This window comes from Alexandromys fortis, unplaced genomic scaffold (assembly GCF_014885135.2).
Source record: "Alexandromys fortis isolate MF-2015 unplaced genomic scaffold, M_Fortis_MF-2015_v1.1 scaffold_236, whole genome shotgun sequence".
Classification (NCBI taxonomy): Eukaryota; Metazoa; Chordata; class Mammalia; order Rodentia; family Cricetidae; genus Alexandromys; species Alexandromys fortis.
In genome coordinates, this window is record NW_026068189.1 from 423,771 (window position 1) to 438,815 (window position 15,045).

Consider the following 15,045-nt stretch of genomic DNA (forward strand, 5'->3'; position numbering starts at 1 on the left):
GTCACTGATTTCTCGTGGATTATTTAGTACTGCCACTGTATCTGGGGTCTGTCCTAGGTTTCTTCACGCCTGCTACCAACTGAGTGAGAGCTCCAGATTCCTGTTTTGTCTTCCCCATGACACCCACCACTTTGTGCTGTAGAACATGCTTGCATTTCTTTTAAAAAACATTCAGTTTAGGGGCAGGAGAGTTGGCTCAGTGGTTGAAAGCACCTACTGCTCTTAGAGAGGACCTGGGTTCGGTTCTCAGCACCCACACTACCTGTAGCTCCAGTTCAAGGGGACCTGGCGCCCTCTTCTGGCCTCCCCTGGCACAGCACACACAGTGTGCTCACATATATTTAAGCAAAACATTCATACACATACAAATATATAAAAAAATTTTATTTTTCACTGTGTATGTGTGAGTATACAGAGGACAGAGGATGATTTTGGGAATTGCTTCTCTCCTCCCATTGTGGATTCTGAGGATTAAATCCAGATCACCAACTTCTGCCACAAACACATACATATTATTTCAATAGTTGAGTCATCTTGATGGTTATCTTTTACTTACAGTAGTGAGTTCTAAGCCAGCCACGGTTACATAGGGGAATCCTGTCTCAAAACAAAAGCAACGAAAGGCATAAGGGTGAACCTGTGTGATCCCAGCAGGGGAGGCGAAGGCAGAGAGATTAGGAGTTTAAGGTCAGTTTAAGTTTAGACTTCAATCTCTAAGCAAGCCTGGGCTACAAGGGACCTTGTCTCAAAAACCAACAAATGGAAAATCATCCACACCACTTACCATTTACTGACGTGTTAGAGCAGAAACAGAGGGAAAATGTCATGCTCCTGCAGAAGAAAACAAATTGCCGATGAACCCGTGGTGCTGCCCCGACATCGCAGTCTCTTGCTGGCTGGTGACCATGAGTTTCTCTTGGTTCTGCCTCCCGGCGGCAGCATCAGCTCCAACCCGAAACCTCCCACAGACTTCCAGACCACAGGAGAAACTGAATGAGAAGGCTGGAGGACAGCAGGGTTAATACCGGGACGTTTGTACAGAAACCATGTTGGCAAGTATCAAATGTCTTGAGTCTCTTTTTCTGGGCACCAGAGAGCTGACAGCTTTATTTATAACTAGAGAGATTCTAAAATTGGCACCATCTGGCCAGAGAAGTAAAATCTCGGATGGCACCAAGTCCTGCTTTTCCGTTAGCACAGCAGACGCAGTGCAGGCATCCAGACACCTGCTGAGAAGCGTAACTGTAAAACGAGAGAAATTTGCTGGTACCAGTGGGCACCGGAACAGGGTGAGAGGCCCCTGAAACTGGAAAGACAGGTGGCTATGGTCCACCAGGTGGGTATTTGGGATTGAACCCAGGACCTCTGCAAGAAGGACCCATAAGACCTGTTTTTATGACAGGGTCTCACTATGTAGCCCTGGCTGGCCTAGAATTCTCCATGTTGATAGACCAAGCTGGCTTCATTGATCAGGCTAGCTGCAAACTCACAGACATCCCCTGCCTTTGCCTCCTGACAACCACACCCCTCAATGAAGTCCCAGGAGGCAGGGTCTCAGGCACCTCAAGCTGGCCTCAAGTTTACTGTGTAGCTAACCTTGGACTTCTGATTCTCCTGCCTCTGTCTCCCAAGTGCTGGGATTATAGGCATATACAATCACACCTGGTTTCTATAGAGCTTGGGATAGAATCTAGGGTTTGGGGCATAGTAGGTAAGCACATGTAGCTGAGCTACATTCCCAGCCTTAAGTATTCTTTACTTAAAACAATGGAGCACTCAAGATGGGTGTAGGTGTAGTGTTGCATGCCTTTAATCCCAGCACTTGGGAAGCAGAGGCGGGGCGGGGGTTGGGTCTCTGAGTTTGAGGCCAGCTGGATCTATATTGCAAGTTCCAGGACAGTCAGAGCTACATGTGAGATCCTTTGGGGCCAGGGTAGGGGGTGCAGATGGGGACAGGACAATAATTCTTGGCCTAAGGTAAATTCTAACTTTTCAAATAAAATTTAAAATATTGTTTTTGACAGGAACAAGGCTACAAATGCAACATAGAGCTATAATTCTAGCTGGGTGTAATGTCACAGGCCTGTAATCGTAGCACTGCAGAGGTTGAGGCAGGAGGATTGAGAGTTCAAAGACAGCCTCAGAAAGAAAAAAAGAAAAATCCCAAATGCTGAGGTTACTGGGTGAAGCAGAAAAGTGACACAATTCTGGGTAGAGTGTTTATGCACACAAATAGATACAATCGAGTTGAAAATGCATTGTGAAAGAAAGACTGTTTAGGAGCGGGAGAGATGGCTCAGCACTTAAGAGTACTTGTTGCTTTTCCAAAGAATCCAAATTTGGACATTAATGTTGGTGGCTAGCATGTGTCTGTAATACCAGCCAATACCTTCTTCTGGCCTCTGCAGGCACCTGCACACACACACACACACACACACACACACACACACACACACACACACACACACACAATCTAAAGAAACAAAACAAAACAAGGCTGTCTTTAGAGTAACTTTGGTAGGTACCAAAGCCAAGTTCCCTGCATGGACTTTTAGTTCTAAGGGGAGGCTGGGCCTGGGAATCTAGCTCTGTTGGAATGCTTGCCCGGGATGCACACGGACTCAGTCCCCAACACTGCAAAACCACCACAGTGGTGAACATCTGCAATCCCAGAACTCACAAGGTGGAAGCAGGGAGATCCTTAGCTACACAGCAAGTTTGAGGCTAATAGGGGATAAAGGAGACTCTGCTGTTGTTTTTTTTTTTTAAGTTAATAACAGTATAAATCCCATAATAATCTTGTACTTCTGGCAATCTGTAAAGGGCAGATCCAGTTTTTTTTTAGGATTAGTATTTAGCCTCAACTGCCACCTAGTGGTATGCTGCTGTTATCTGGAGAGCCTGTCCTGTTAGGGTTTCTAGTGCTGTGACGGAACAAGATCACAGCAACTTAGGGAGGACAAACTTTATTTCGCTTACATTTCCAAATCCCAATTTTTTGCAGGATGTCAGGTCAGGAACTCAAGGCTGGAACCTAGAGGCAGGTGCTGATGTAGAGAACATGGAAGGGTGTTGCTTACTGGTTTGCTCAGCCTGCTTTCTTACCCAGGACTGCCAGGGTAGAGATGGCACCACTCACAATGGGCTGGGCACTCCCCCATCAATCACTAAGAATGCCCGACAGGCTTGCCTGATCACAGCCCTATCTTATGGAGGTTTTCTCCTCTTAAATGGTTTGTGTCAATAGACATAAAACTAGCCAGCACAGAATCTAAACAAGAAGTCTTGGCCCCCTCGGAGTAACTGCCCCACCACCCATTTCCATCCCACCTCCAGTCATCAGGCCTCATCCACAAGGTTTTGTGACTTCCCTTTACATTGCTAAGACTAATACAAGAGTCCCGCTTGCCCGGCTGAAACAAGGGCTTGACCTGGTTTAGCCGGGGAACCATTCAGTCCTCAGCTCCCTCCTCTTTGGGATGAGAATAGCAACAGCTGCTTCATTAAGCCAGTTAGGACCTGGGAAGATGGTTCAGTAGGAAGTGTTTGCTTCGCAAGCTTGAGTAAGGACTGGGGCACCCATGTGGAAAGCTAAGAGTACATGCTTGAAACCCCAGCGCCAAAGAGCCAAGACAGGTATTCCTTGGGGGCCACTGGCAGCCAGGTTAGCTAAAATGGTGAGCTCCAAGTTCAGGAAGAAATCTTGTCTTCAAAGAGATTTAGACCCAGGCAGTAGTGGTGCATGTCTTTAATCCCAGCACTCAAGAGGCAGGCAGGCAGATCTCTGTGAGTTCAAAGCCAGTCTGGTCTACAGAGTGAGTTCCAGGATAGCCAGGGCACAGAGAAACCCTGTCTTGAAAAATAAAGCAAAACAAACAAACAAACAAACAAACAAAGAGTTGAGGCTGGAAAGATAGCTCAGTGGGGAGAAGCGCTTATGTTACAAGTCTCAAGAGCTGAATTCAGTCCCAGAAACCACTTAGAACGCTGTGTGCAGCAGCGAGCACCTGTAATCCCAGCACTCAGACAGTGAAATGGGCAGAGAGGAGAATCACCTGCAGTCTGTGGGCCAGCTAGGCTGGAGTATGGAGCACAGCAGAAACAAGGGAGTCATGACTTAGGAAGGACACCACCCCCCTCCGCCAATGCAGAAAGAAAAAACAAGCAGTTAAGATACTTAAAAGTGCTCGCAGCAGCGTCTGACACAAAGAAACCTGAAATGGTGGAAAACACTGTAAATTACAATCACATGCTCCCCCCTCCTAAGTCAGGGTTTCTCTGTGTTAACTCTCTGGAACTCACTCTCTAGACCAGAGATCTGCGCACCTCTGCCTCCCAAGTGCTGGGACTAAAGGTGTGCACCACCACCGCCCAACCAATCACTTATGAGTGCTTAGATGGGAACTCAAAGGTTCTTTCATGCCAGGCCAGGCTTATCTCACTATACAGCTAGGATACTCTTGAACTTCAGATACTCCTGCCTCCACTGTATACCACCATAACCAATTTTCCGTACTGGGAATTAACCTTAGGGATTCAAGCTCGCCAAACAAGCGCACTACAAAGCTAATCTCCAGATGATTTCCCTTGTTCATAAACAATTGTACTATGCAACCCAGGTTGCCCCCCAAACTTTCTACCTCAGCTTCCTGAGGATTACAGATACACAGCCCAACACTGAGGACAAAGTGAAGCATTCTGCCATTGTATCTGAGGGTTGTGACACAGCAAACCAAATGTTCCAGTGGGGTGTGCTATGACAGACACAATTGTGTGGTGGTGTCACAATCAACACCGTGATGACACAATGGAGCATGAACAACCCAGTTCTGTGACGACGACAATGCCCTTGGTGGTGCCAGTGGCACATGTGGGGTACCATACTATTGTGACATTCTAGTGTCTATGAGACAGTCATATCACAAGAGCCCTGCGGTTCCACAATGCCGAAGACACAGTATCGACTTTGGTGACATCAAATGAAACCTATGTCACACCTGAGCGTTGATGACAAATGGACACTGTGAGCCCCGTCAGCACTGTGCTGTATCTGTGGACACTGCCTGCAGTTTGTTGCTTGATGCCCTTGGAGGCCAGGCGAGGGCAGTTGTTAACAACTGTTAGCTGCAGTGTGGGCTCTGGGAATCAAACCTAGTTCCTCTGAAGGACAAGTGCTGCTAGGCTGAGCCATCTCTGCAGCTTCGATTTGTTTTTCCTTAGATTACTATAAACACCCATATTCCAGTTTTTGTAGACGTTGTTTCCTACTACCCAAATCACAGGTAACACGGGCCTGTTGATGCCCATGTGTAATGAGACTTTGTTTCTGGTCAAGGCCAAATACAGATGCCACTCCCTAAACTGATCTTTTTTGTTGTTTTTCAAGACAGGGTTTTTCTGTAGCTTTGGAGCCTGTCCAGGAACTAGCCCTTGTAGACCAGGCTGGCCTTGAACTCAAGAGATCCACCTGCCTCTGCCTCCCAAGGGCTGGGATTAAAGGTGCGTGCACCAGTGCCTAGCACACATAATCTTAATAAACGTAGATGTCCAGGTAGAGGCCAGAGGACATCACAAACACACAAAGGACACCAATGTTACTTTGAGACAAATGTTAGTCATTTCTGGTGGTTTTAAAGAAAGTGGCCCCCAAAGGGAGTGTCGCTGTGAGGTGAGCATTGAGGAGGCATACTTGCTCTAGATACCACTAAGAGTCTTAGCTCACTTCCTGCTGTCTGCAAAAGGTGCAGAACTCTCAGCTACCTCTCCAGCACGTCTACCATAATGGATTAAACCCCTGAAACCGTAAGCAATCCCAACTAAAAATCTTTCATCAAGAGTTGCTGTCGTCATGGTGTCTCTTCACGGCAACCCTAACACATCACCTGAAACCACTTCACAGGGTAGAGGATTCAGCTCAGTGTGTGTGGCGGGGGAGATGCCAGGTGAGGTGGCACATACCTAGAGATGGATTCAGGAGGGCTGTAATGAGTCTGGGAGGGCCAGAGTACAATACTTGTCATACAAATGTGAGCACTTCAGTTTGATCCTCAAGAACCATGCTTGGTGATGCAGCAAGAGACAAAAGGATTGCTCTGACTTCCATACCGATACGAGCTCCTTCCTCCTCTAACACCAGACATACACACATAAGGTAAGGTGACTGAACAGAGTTCAGCTTACACCACATATAAGAGACAACATTCTGCCTACATTCGAAATTCCACTCATTAGCTCAAACATCAGGAAACTAGCCAAGTGTCTACTGGTGAATAAAAGAGGCTCTCACACTCACAATGCGTTCACCTAGGTCCTGAACTCACTGCCAGGCCATCCAGGTGCTGTGTTATGGCCTGTCCATTAAGTCAAGTTCATCAGGAGTCCTATCTCAAGCTGGGTGATGGTGATACATGCATTTAATCTCCGCAGTTGGGAGGAACAGGCAGGAAGACCTTGGGGCAGAGTTTGAAGCCAGGTTGGTTTACAGAATGAGTTCCAGGACTGCCAGGGCTACACAGAGAAACTCTTGTCTCAAAAAACCAAAGCAGAAACAGTCTATCTCAAATGAGTAAGGGCAGTGACAGGAGACTGGATTCCCCTTCAGGCCTGTGTACTCTCACACACAAGTATGTATGCTCACATCCCACACATGGATGAGAAGAATGCTCAATGGTGATTGATTGATAGATATATTAACAAACCTGCATGAGCAATACAAAAGCAAGAAACAAACAGATGGTGGACACCCCCCCCCAACACACAAAGTTTTTTGGTTCTCTTGAACATGGTTAAATGGTAGAAAAGTTTGGTCACTGTTTGAATCTTGACTATACCTGCTGAAACCGATCTGTCAAACCTACACTAGCTCACTGCAATTATGTATGAAAACAAGTTATTCCAGATTCTTACAGCACTTGTGCAAATGTTATTCACACGTGAACTGCCTCTCGTTCTCCGTATGTGTATTTAACTTCCAGTTTCTGGGGTCTAAGGTTGAAGCCTGCCATATTCTTTGGGGTTTTATGTGCACAGCCACCACACAGACAGTCAAACAGCACTGGTGGTATTTAAGTCTGTAATGCAATACAGGCAGAGTAAAACTAAGGCAGCTGTGAAGCCTGAATAAAACTCAGGCCAGGAGAGGGCACAACAGCCAACTTCCTAAAGGCGTGTCTCACTGGCATGAACAAATGTGTTTTTCCTCCAATAATCTCATCAGTGGCTTGCATGTCGCTGCACCAGTAACATATGTAGGCCTTTATAACAAAACCACATCTGCCTGGAAGACACAACACAGCATGCTTTCAGGATCATTGGTTGCTCTTCCTTTTTCTTGGTCTTTTTGTCCCAGAGCGTGCAGGTGTTGGAGTCTTTATTGAGTCTTGTGCCTCTTCTTTCACTGTGGGCACGGGCTGTTTGAAAATGATTTCATCATCTTTATTGTCATCTATTTCGGTCACTTGTGATTTTCGTCTCTCCAAAAACGTTGGTGTACAAACTGGTGTGGGATCCTGAAATCAACAAGTATATTATTACAGTCCAGGGCTGAGAGCAGGCATTTAGAACAACCACCCACCATCATGCCTTCCTGGCTTTATCAGGAATAACCACCCACAACCACTATCCTAATTCTAAGTTGTACCATGATCTATTTTCAGCCTGTTTTTTTATCTCCTAGTCGCTGTGGGATGATCTGTGAGTTTGAGGCCAGCCTGGTCTACAGAGCAAGCTCCAGGACAGGCTCCAGAGCTACTGAGAAACCTTGTCTCAAAAAACAAAACAATCCATAATGCAAGGGAACAGCAAGTGGCAGAAACCTAGAGTCCCAGCACTAGGGATGTGGCAGGCAGGAGGATGAGACATTCATCTTCACAACACAGTAAGTTGGGGGCTCACTTGGGCTACATTAAAATCACTAGGTCTCAAAAAAATCCTAACAACCCCCTCAACTGTTTTTTGTTTATTTTTGAGACAGGGTTTCCCTGCAGCTTTGGAGCCTGTCCTGGAACTAGCTCTTGTAGATCAGGTTAGCCTCAAATTCAGAGATCCGCCTGTCTCTGCCTCCCAAATGCTGGGATTAAAGGTGTGCACCACCAAAGCCCAACTGAAATTTAACAAAAAAAGTAAATAAATAAAAGTAGCAGAAATTAACTTTCTTTTTTCAGGTAATGAGCCTTAAAATTTTTTAAATTACTGTGTGTGCATGCATATGTATGGAGGTCAGAGAACAACTTTTAAGAGTCAGCTCTTTCCTTCAAACCATGTGAAACCCTGGGACTGAACTAGGTAGGCCAAGTGCCTTCATCCCACGTCATCTTGCCAACATTCTTTTTTTTTTTTTCTTTTTTCTTTTTGGTTTTTCGAGACAGGGTTTCTCTGTGGTTTTGGAGCCTGTCCTGGAACTAGCTCTTGTAGACCAGGCTGGTCTCGAACTCATAGAGATCCGATCTGCCTGCCTCTGCCTCCCAAGTGCTGGGATTAAAGGCGTGCGCCACCACCGCCCTTCTTGCAAACATTCTTGAAAGTATTTCTGTAGTAAATGGCGGCCATTATCGAGCCGATCTCACCTGGTTACTCTTGGACTCCTGAGTGCCCTGTGAAGCCCCTTTCTTTGGATTAGGTAAGACCTGCAAAAAAAAAAAAAAAACAATTTGCATATTTATCAGCTATATGAATATGCTGTAGCTGAATGACTATTTTAAGCACCAATGTCCAGCTGCCAAGTGGTTCAAATGTAACCAGGGCAAAGGCTTTGCTATAACCCAGGTTGAGTATCTCATGTTTACAATCACAGCATTTGGAAGGCTGAGGCAGAAGGATCGCCAATTTGTGGGGAGCCTAGATCATGTAGTAAGACCCTGGCTTAAAATACTGGTGACTGGAGAGATGCTTCAACAATTAAGAGCACTGGCTGCTCTTTCAGAGGACCCAGGTTCAATGCCCAGCACCCATATGATGGTTCACAACTATCTGTAAACTATAGTTTTAGGGGACCCAATGTCTTCTTTTGGCCTCTGGGGTAGCTGGTATTCAGTTGTGACACAGGTGGAAAATTATATTGTGGGAACAAAAATGGCAGGGGTCTGGTGACGTAGCTCATATAAAGCAGCACACCTCAAGCCCCAGGCCATACCTTCACGATTGCATAAATCTAGATCCCAGCACTCAGGACACAGAGGCAGAAGACTCCTTGGCTGTATAACACGTTTGAGCCCGCTTGGAACGAAAGACCCAGTCTTAGCAACATCAACAATAGCAGGTGCCTATGTAAGGCTGGAAGCCCATCTATTTACCCAGGAGCAAATTCCTCCATAGCAGGAGGAGCTAAGACAAAGGCTTACCTAAGCTAGACTGCTTTCAAACCAGTCCATGCAACTCAGAGAGTTTTCTCCAGAAAAGGGACACAGGGTTTGGGTGGAGGAATGGGTGGTGCACACTCAGTGCTCTGAATTCCATCCTCGGTACCATAAACATTAACAAGAACCCACAGTGCGGGGTTTCAAAGTTTCAGTAAAAACCTTAACACACAGAACTGTACAAGCGCTCAGCAACAGACCACTTGCCTCGCTTGGGCAGAGTCTCACCTGGCTGCCAATCAGCAAAAGAACCACACGCCCCAAACAACCCAAACCTCAGCACGTGAGAAGCACTGGCATAGAGTACCATCATATAGACTTGCACCAGAACTAGTGAGGTAGAAACCCCACCCCAAAGAGAAACCACGAGAAAGCCTCAGGATAGGATACCTACCAACGAAGGGAAACTATAATCGATCCCCTTCTTAGCTAGCTTCTTCCGGAGTAATTTTTCCTTCTTCCTGAACCGATATTCCATCTTCAACAGTTGCGAGTGCCCCCGCTTCTGATTATAGCGATTCACTGCCGGGAATAATGGCTGATGAAAGGGAACGTTCCACTCTTTAAAAAGGTCCTCGTGGACTTTCTCTGGTGGCATAAATTTACCTGCATATAAAAAGAACAAAACAAACAAGAACAAAAAAAAAAAAAGGATTTTAACTTTAATTTTATATTTTCCCTAGGGCCATTTCTTATGGTATGAAGTAACTATATCATAGAAAAATAACTTTTAAAAACTCAAACAGTTATTACTATCTATGCAAATCCAAGTGTGCGGGTTCACTCACCTTGATGCATGTGGAGGCCAGAGGACAGCTCTGTGAAGTTGGCTCTCTTCCACCTTTATGTGGGTTTGGGTGATTGAACTTGGACTGCTATACTTTCACAGCATAAACCTTTACCTGTGAAGCTGACTCTCTGCTCTTTTTAACACAGGGTCTCATGTAGTCTAGCTGGCTCTGAACCCGTGTTGTCTAGAATGATCGTCTACATTTAATGCGAATACAGCATTAAAGGCTTGTGCCATCAGATACAGTGGGTGTGTCCCTGGGGATGAAATCTAGAGCCTTGTGCATGCTAGGCCGCATTCTACCACCCAGGCTAAGTCCAGACCCAGATGATCCCATTCCATCCTGAACACACAATAGTCTGTAGAGTCCAGAGCCCTCTCTAATGTTTCCCTCAAAGCAGACAAAGCGCAGCCCGTCTACTCTCAAGTTCCTGCCCAGTCAACTGAGCATGGGACCCCCATCAGGCCACCGGGATGTCTCTCACGGTGAAGGAACTGGGAGAACAATGTTACCAGGAAGCCCTGTGGACCAGTCCCAGGGTAGCGCACACTCTACTATGGACGTACGTAGACGCGGGAACGTAGGCCTATCTTCCAAGGACAGAGATCTGGACAGCGATGCTACAGGTGTCTTGGGATGGACACAGAACTGAGTGGCTGTAACTGAATGCAGCCGATGCATGTGTGTGTGTGTGTGGTTTTTTTGTTTTTGTTTTTGGAGACAGGGTTTCTCTGTGGTTTTGGATTGGAGCCTGTCCTGGAACTAGCTCTTGTAGACCAGGCTGGTCTCGAACTCACAGAGATCCGATCCACCTGCCTCTGCCTCCCAAGTGCTGGGATTAAAGGCGTGCGCCACCATCGCCCGGCCACCAAGTCCTTTTCAATCACCCATTAAGCTCTTCTTCCCAAGTACAAGCCCCACAAGTAACTGCTGAACCCTATCTGTGTAGAAACAGCGCTCAGCTAGGTCAGAGTACTTACACGATAGAAGTCTCGTACCAAAAAGGTAGTTGTCCATTGTTTCTGCGACTATCTTGGCTACATCCTCAGACTCAAACTCCACAAAACCATACCCTCTGCTGTTTCCAGTCTGCAAATGAAAATCCAAGAAAGAGCAGTTAAATGTAACACGTCACCAAGCTCTTAACACACCCTGTGGGTGCTCAGGAGACGGCAGCCACAACTGCCACTGCAGCTCCATTCCACGCGCTCTTAAACTGCTATTCAAAAGAAAAACAACCAGACAAGTCACAACTTGGAACAAACGGATTTTCTAGTATCCTTAAAATTCCCCTCAGTAAGACATGTGAGTATTCTAGCCAATAGCAATTGAATAAGTAAGTGGTAAGAAGTCCATCTTTGGGCTCCCACAGCCCTGGACTCACCTGTTGTTTCACTGGTAATCCTGTGTCATAAGCATAATGTTGTTTCATTAGGAACACAGCAGTCTGGGCACACCTGTAATCCTAGTTACACAGGACGTTGAGGCAGGAGAATCTGTTGGTTCTTGTGAGTCTAATCAGGTCAGTCTGGGCAACTCAGTTAAGACCTTGTCTCAAAAATAAGACAGGAACGTAACCTAGTGCTTACCTCTTACGCCCTGGGTTCCGGCCCTAGTACTAAAGAGGAAAATGCAGGCAGCACATCCTATCTCACAGGCCAAGGGTGAACACTACCAACTCTCCAGTGTCACAAGGTGCAGAGAAACCGACACGGACTCCTACCACCCAGGCAAAGGAACACGCCAATAATGGTCTCTGAAATGCAGGCCTTTGAATTCCTAAGCCCCCCCCCCCCCCCCCCCCCCCCCCCCCCGACACAAATCACATTAGTCTCAACTGTAGTATGGGCCTGGAGCTCAAATGCCTATGCTGATCCTGGAGCTGACACCTGAGTTGAGTTAAGTAACATGTAAGACTCAGATTGTCATTCCGTGGAACGAGGACAATAAAATAACCCATCACATTTGCTATGAAACCTGATGTGTGTTCTACCCCATGCTTACGGCAAAAGCCCCTACCCACTATGCCATTTCCCTAGCCCCCAAACAGTCTCTCAGTGGCCTGGACATGGGCTAAGCTGGCTCATCAGCAAGCCACTGGGGTTACAGTGCATATAACCACACCTGGCTTCTGTAGATTGAGTTACAGACTGAGCTCTTGCCCCAGCCTCCCGATGTTTTGTCTTTCTTTTTGAGACAAGATTCCCCACCATACAGTTGTGGCTGGCCTCAATCTCAGAGACCTGCCTGCCTCTGCCTCTCACGTGTCGGAATTGAAGGAAGACACCACTATGCCAGGCTTATTTTCCACTGCAACTTATGAAGTTATTTTTGCTTATTTATTTCTAGTCAGGATATCCTTATGTAACCCTGGCTGTCTTGGAACTCATGACACAAGCTAGGGTGGCTTTGCAGTCAACAGAGATGGGCTGGCCCCTGCTTTCTAAGTGCTGGGACTAAAGGCACGTACCATCATGCCTGGCTTGTGAAAAGTTCTTGAGTGTGAACTTTGTAGGTAACAGTGTTGTGTGTATGAATACAATAGACAATAACAACTGAAAACACACACACACACAGTTGAGTTCACACACGTACTCTTACCCGTTTACTTCTGGACAATCTGAATCTGCTAATAGTGCCAAACTGGGTAAAGTAATCATAAAGGTGACTTTCAGAAAATACTGCTGGCAGGTGGCCCAGAAAGATCACTCCAGGATTAAGACTTTTTTCTTCCTTCTTTTGCTGAGAACAAAAACAACAAATAAACATTTAAAAAATGCAAACTCATACTGTACCAAAACGTGTGTATGTGTGTGTCTGAGAGTGAGCACCTTTCTGAACAGGGTCTCACTACAGAACGTTGGCTGCATGGAACTCACTATGTAGAGCAGGCTGGCCTCTAATTCCTGAATGTTGGGATTAAAGGCCTCCACCACCATGCCCTTTGAGGGATATTAATTCTGAAGTCGCTTTGGGGGTAAGCAGAGATTTGCCTGCCCGTGTGCCCCAGCACTGGGACTGCAGGGATTTATCACCCTGCCTGGCTCACACTCCCCTTGGTCCAGTCACCTACTCACACCGCTAGCACAGCACTAATTAAAGAACTAGGTGTTTGATGAGTCTCTTATCTTAAGGAAAACCGTTGGGCTACCAATTGAGCCAGGACAGCTCAATCACAGGGAGCCACAGTGCAAGACACAGACTCCTAAAGGTTGTCTAATGACCGACACACCATGAGGCTCACCACAGACACGTGCACACTCACCCACCCCACGGAGAGTCTTCTATCACCTCAGGACATGTGTTTGAGAGCTAGCTGTACTGAGCGAATGGATAAGCAGGCAACTGTCTGTCATTGTCACTCGGAACCTGAGACTTCGACTCTGAATGAAGACGACAGCTTATTCACACCTAAGCAGACTATGTTATTTCCAGTTGTGACCCTTCACAGTGCAGACTGTACTTCTCTGTCACCGTACTCTAACTATGGTTTTCTATCAGGGAGTGACCCAGGCCTGTAATCTCAGCATTCAGGAAGTAAACTGGATACAAGGATACTCAGCTGCACAGTAAATTTCAGACTAGTCTCGGCTACAGTAGAGCCAGTAGTGACATTAAAGTAAAAACAGCTGGACGGTGGTGGCGCTCGCCTTTAATCCCAGCACTCGGAGGCAGGCGGATTTCTGTGAGTTTGAGGCCAGCCTGGTCAACAAGAGCTAGTTCCAGAACAGACACCAAAGCCACAGGGAAACCCTGTCTTGAAGACTAAAAAAGGAAAAAAGGAAATATTTCATTTTCTCCAGTGCATTTCATGCTAAAAACCAAAGGGAATATTAACGTTTGTTAGGGGCACCGCGTGCAACTAGAGCTTGCTTGACATGTCTATTTTCTTCTTCTATTTTTTTTTCCCCCGAGACGGGGTTTCTCTATGTATCCCAAGCTGTCCTGGAACTATGTAAACCAGGCTGGCCTCGAACTCAAAAGATCCGCCTGCCTGTGCCTCCAGGGTGCTGGGATTGAAGGCGTGTGCCACCACCGCCCGGCAATGTCTCTACCCCCCCCCCCCCCCCCCCCCCCCCCCCCCCCCCCCCCCCCCCCCCCCCCCCCCCCCCCCCCCCCCCCCCCCCCCCCCGCTAAACCCTGATCCGAACAAGTAATCCAGGCTATTTCTGCCTCTCGCTCTTCCTGCGTCCTCCTCCCAGGCGCTGGGTGTCTGGACGTCAATTCCGCCTCCTGAGCTCTCCAACGGAAGAGAACATACACACCTCCCGAGGGCTGCGGGAGCCCACGAACCCTCACTTCGCGGGCTAAAGTGGAGTCGTGGCAACTTTAATATATTCTAAGATTTGGATGTGCCAAGCTCCTACACGTGGTACCCCTTTCTCTCCACGTGAGTCCTGAGGGCCTAAAGAGCCAAACCTCTCACACCGACTCCCGACCTGCCTCAGTCTCCCCGCTTGAACCGCAGTCTCCAATCCCGCCGCCTCCGCTGGGTCGGAGCACCCGGCCGCTCACCTTTTTCGAGAGCTGTTTGGCTTGTGTCAGAACCTTCTGAAACTTCTCGTCTTCCTGCGGGTTCAGCGCTAGAGTCGGCGGTGCGGGAGCCATGTTGAAGGATTCCTTCCTAGACGGTGCACGCGGAGGTCCCGGAAGTGACGGCCCTCAGAAGCGGAAGTAGAGAGGCGGGAGCAAAGGTAGCAAAGGGCCCTCAGGGCCTCGTGTCTGGTATTGGACGAGCTCCAGCGTCACCTACTGGCCAGAAACTGAAAAGCTTCCTAAAGCCGATTAAAAATAAACCCCAAGGCGGAGGTTATGGCTCAGTTGGTGAAGTGCTTGCCTGGCTTCCACGAAGTCCTGGGTTGGAGACGGAGACTGGAGTTCCACGTCTGTAATCAGAGCCA

General features: G+C 47.3%; 1 protein-coding gene across 1 annotated transcript; it reads right to left on the bottom strand.

Annotated features, from left to right (window-relative positions):
• Positions 1-6,667: 6,667 nt before the first annotated feature.
• Positions 6,668-14,813, bottom strand: Nifk (nucleolar protein interacting with the FHA domain of MKI67). Its single transcript, XM_050129379.1, has 6 exons — positions 14,660-14,813; positions 12,746-12,886; positions 11,125-11,233; positions 9,748-9,959; positions 8,565-8,624; positions 6,668-7,508 (listed from the first exon to the last, which is right to left on the bottom strand). The coding sequence occupies exons 1-6, from the start codon at positions 14,750-14,752 to the stop codon at positions 7,308-7,310; spliced, it is 816 nt and encodes a 271-aa protein (XP_049985336.1). The 5' UTR covers positions 14,753-14,813; the 3' UTR covers positions 6,668-7,307.
• Between the last annotated feature and the right edge of the window lie 232 nt (positions 14,814-15,045).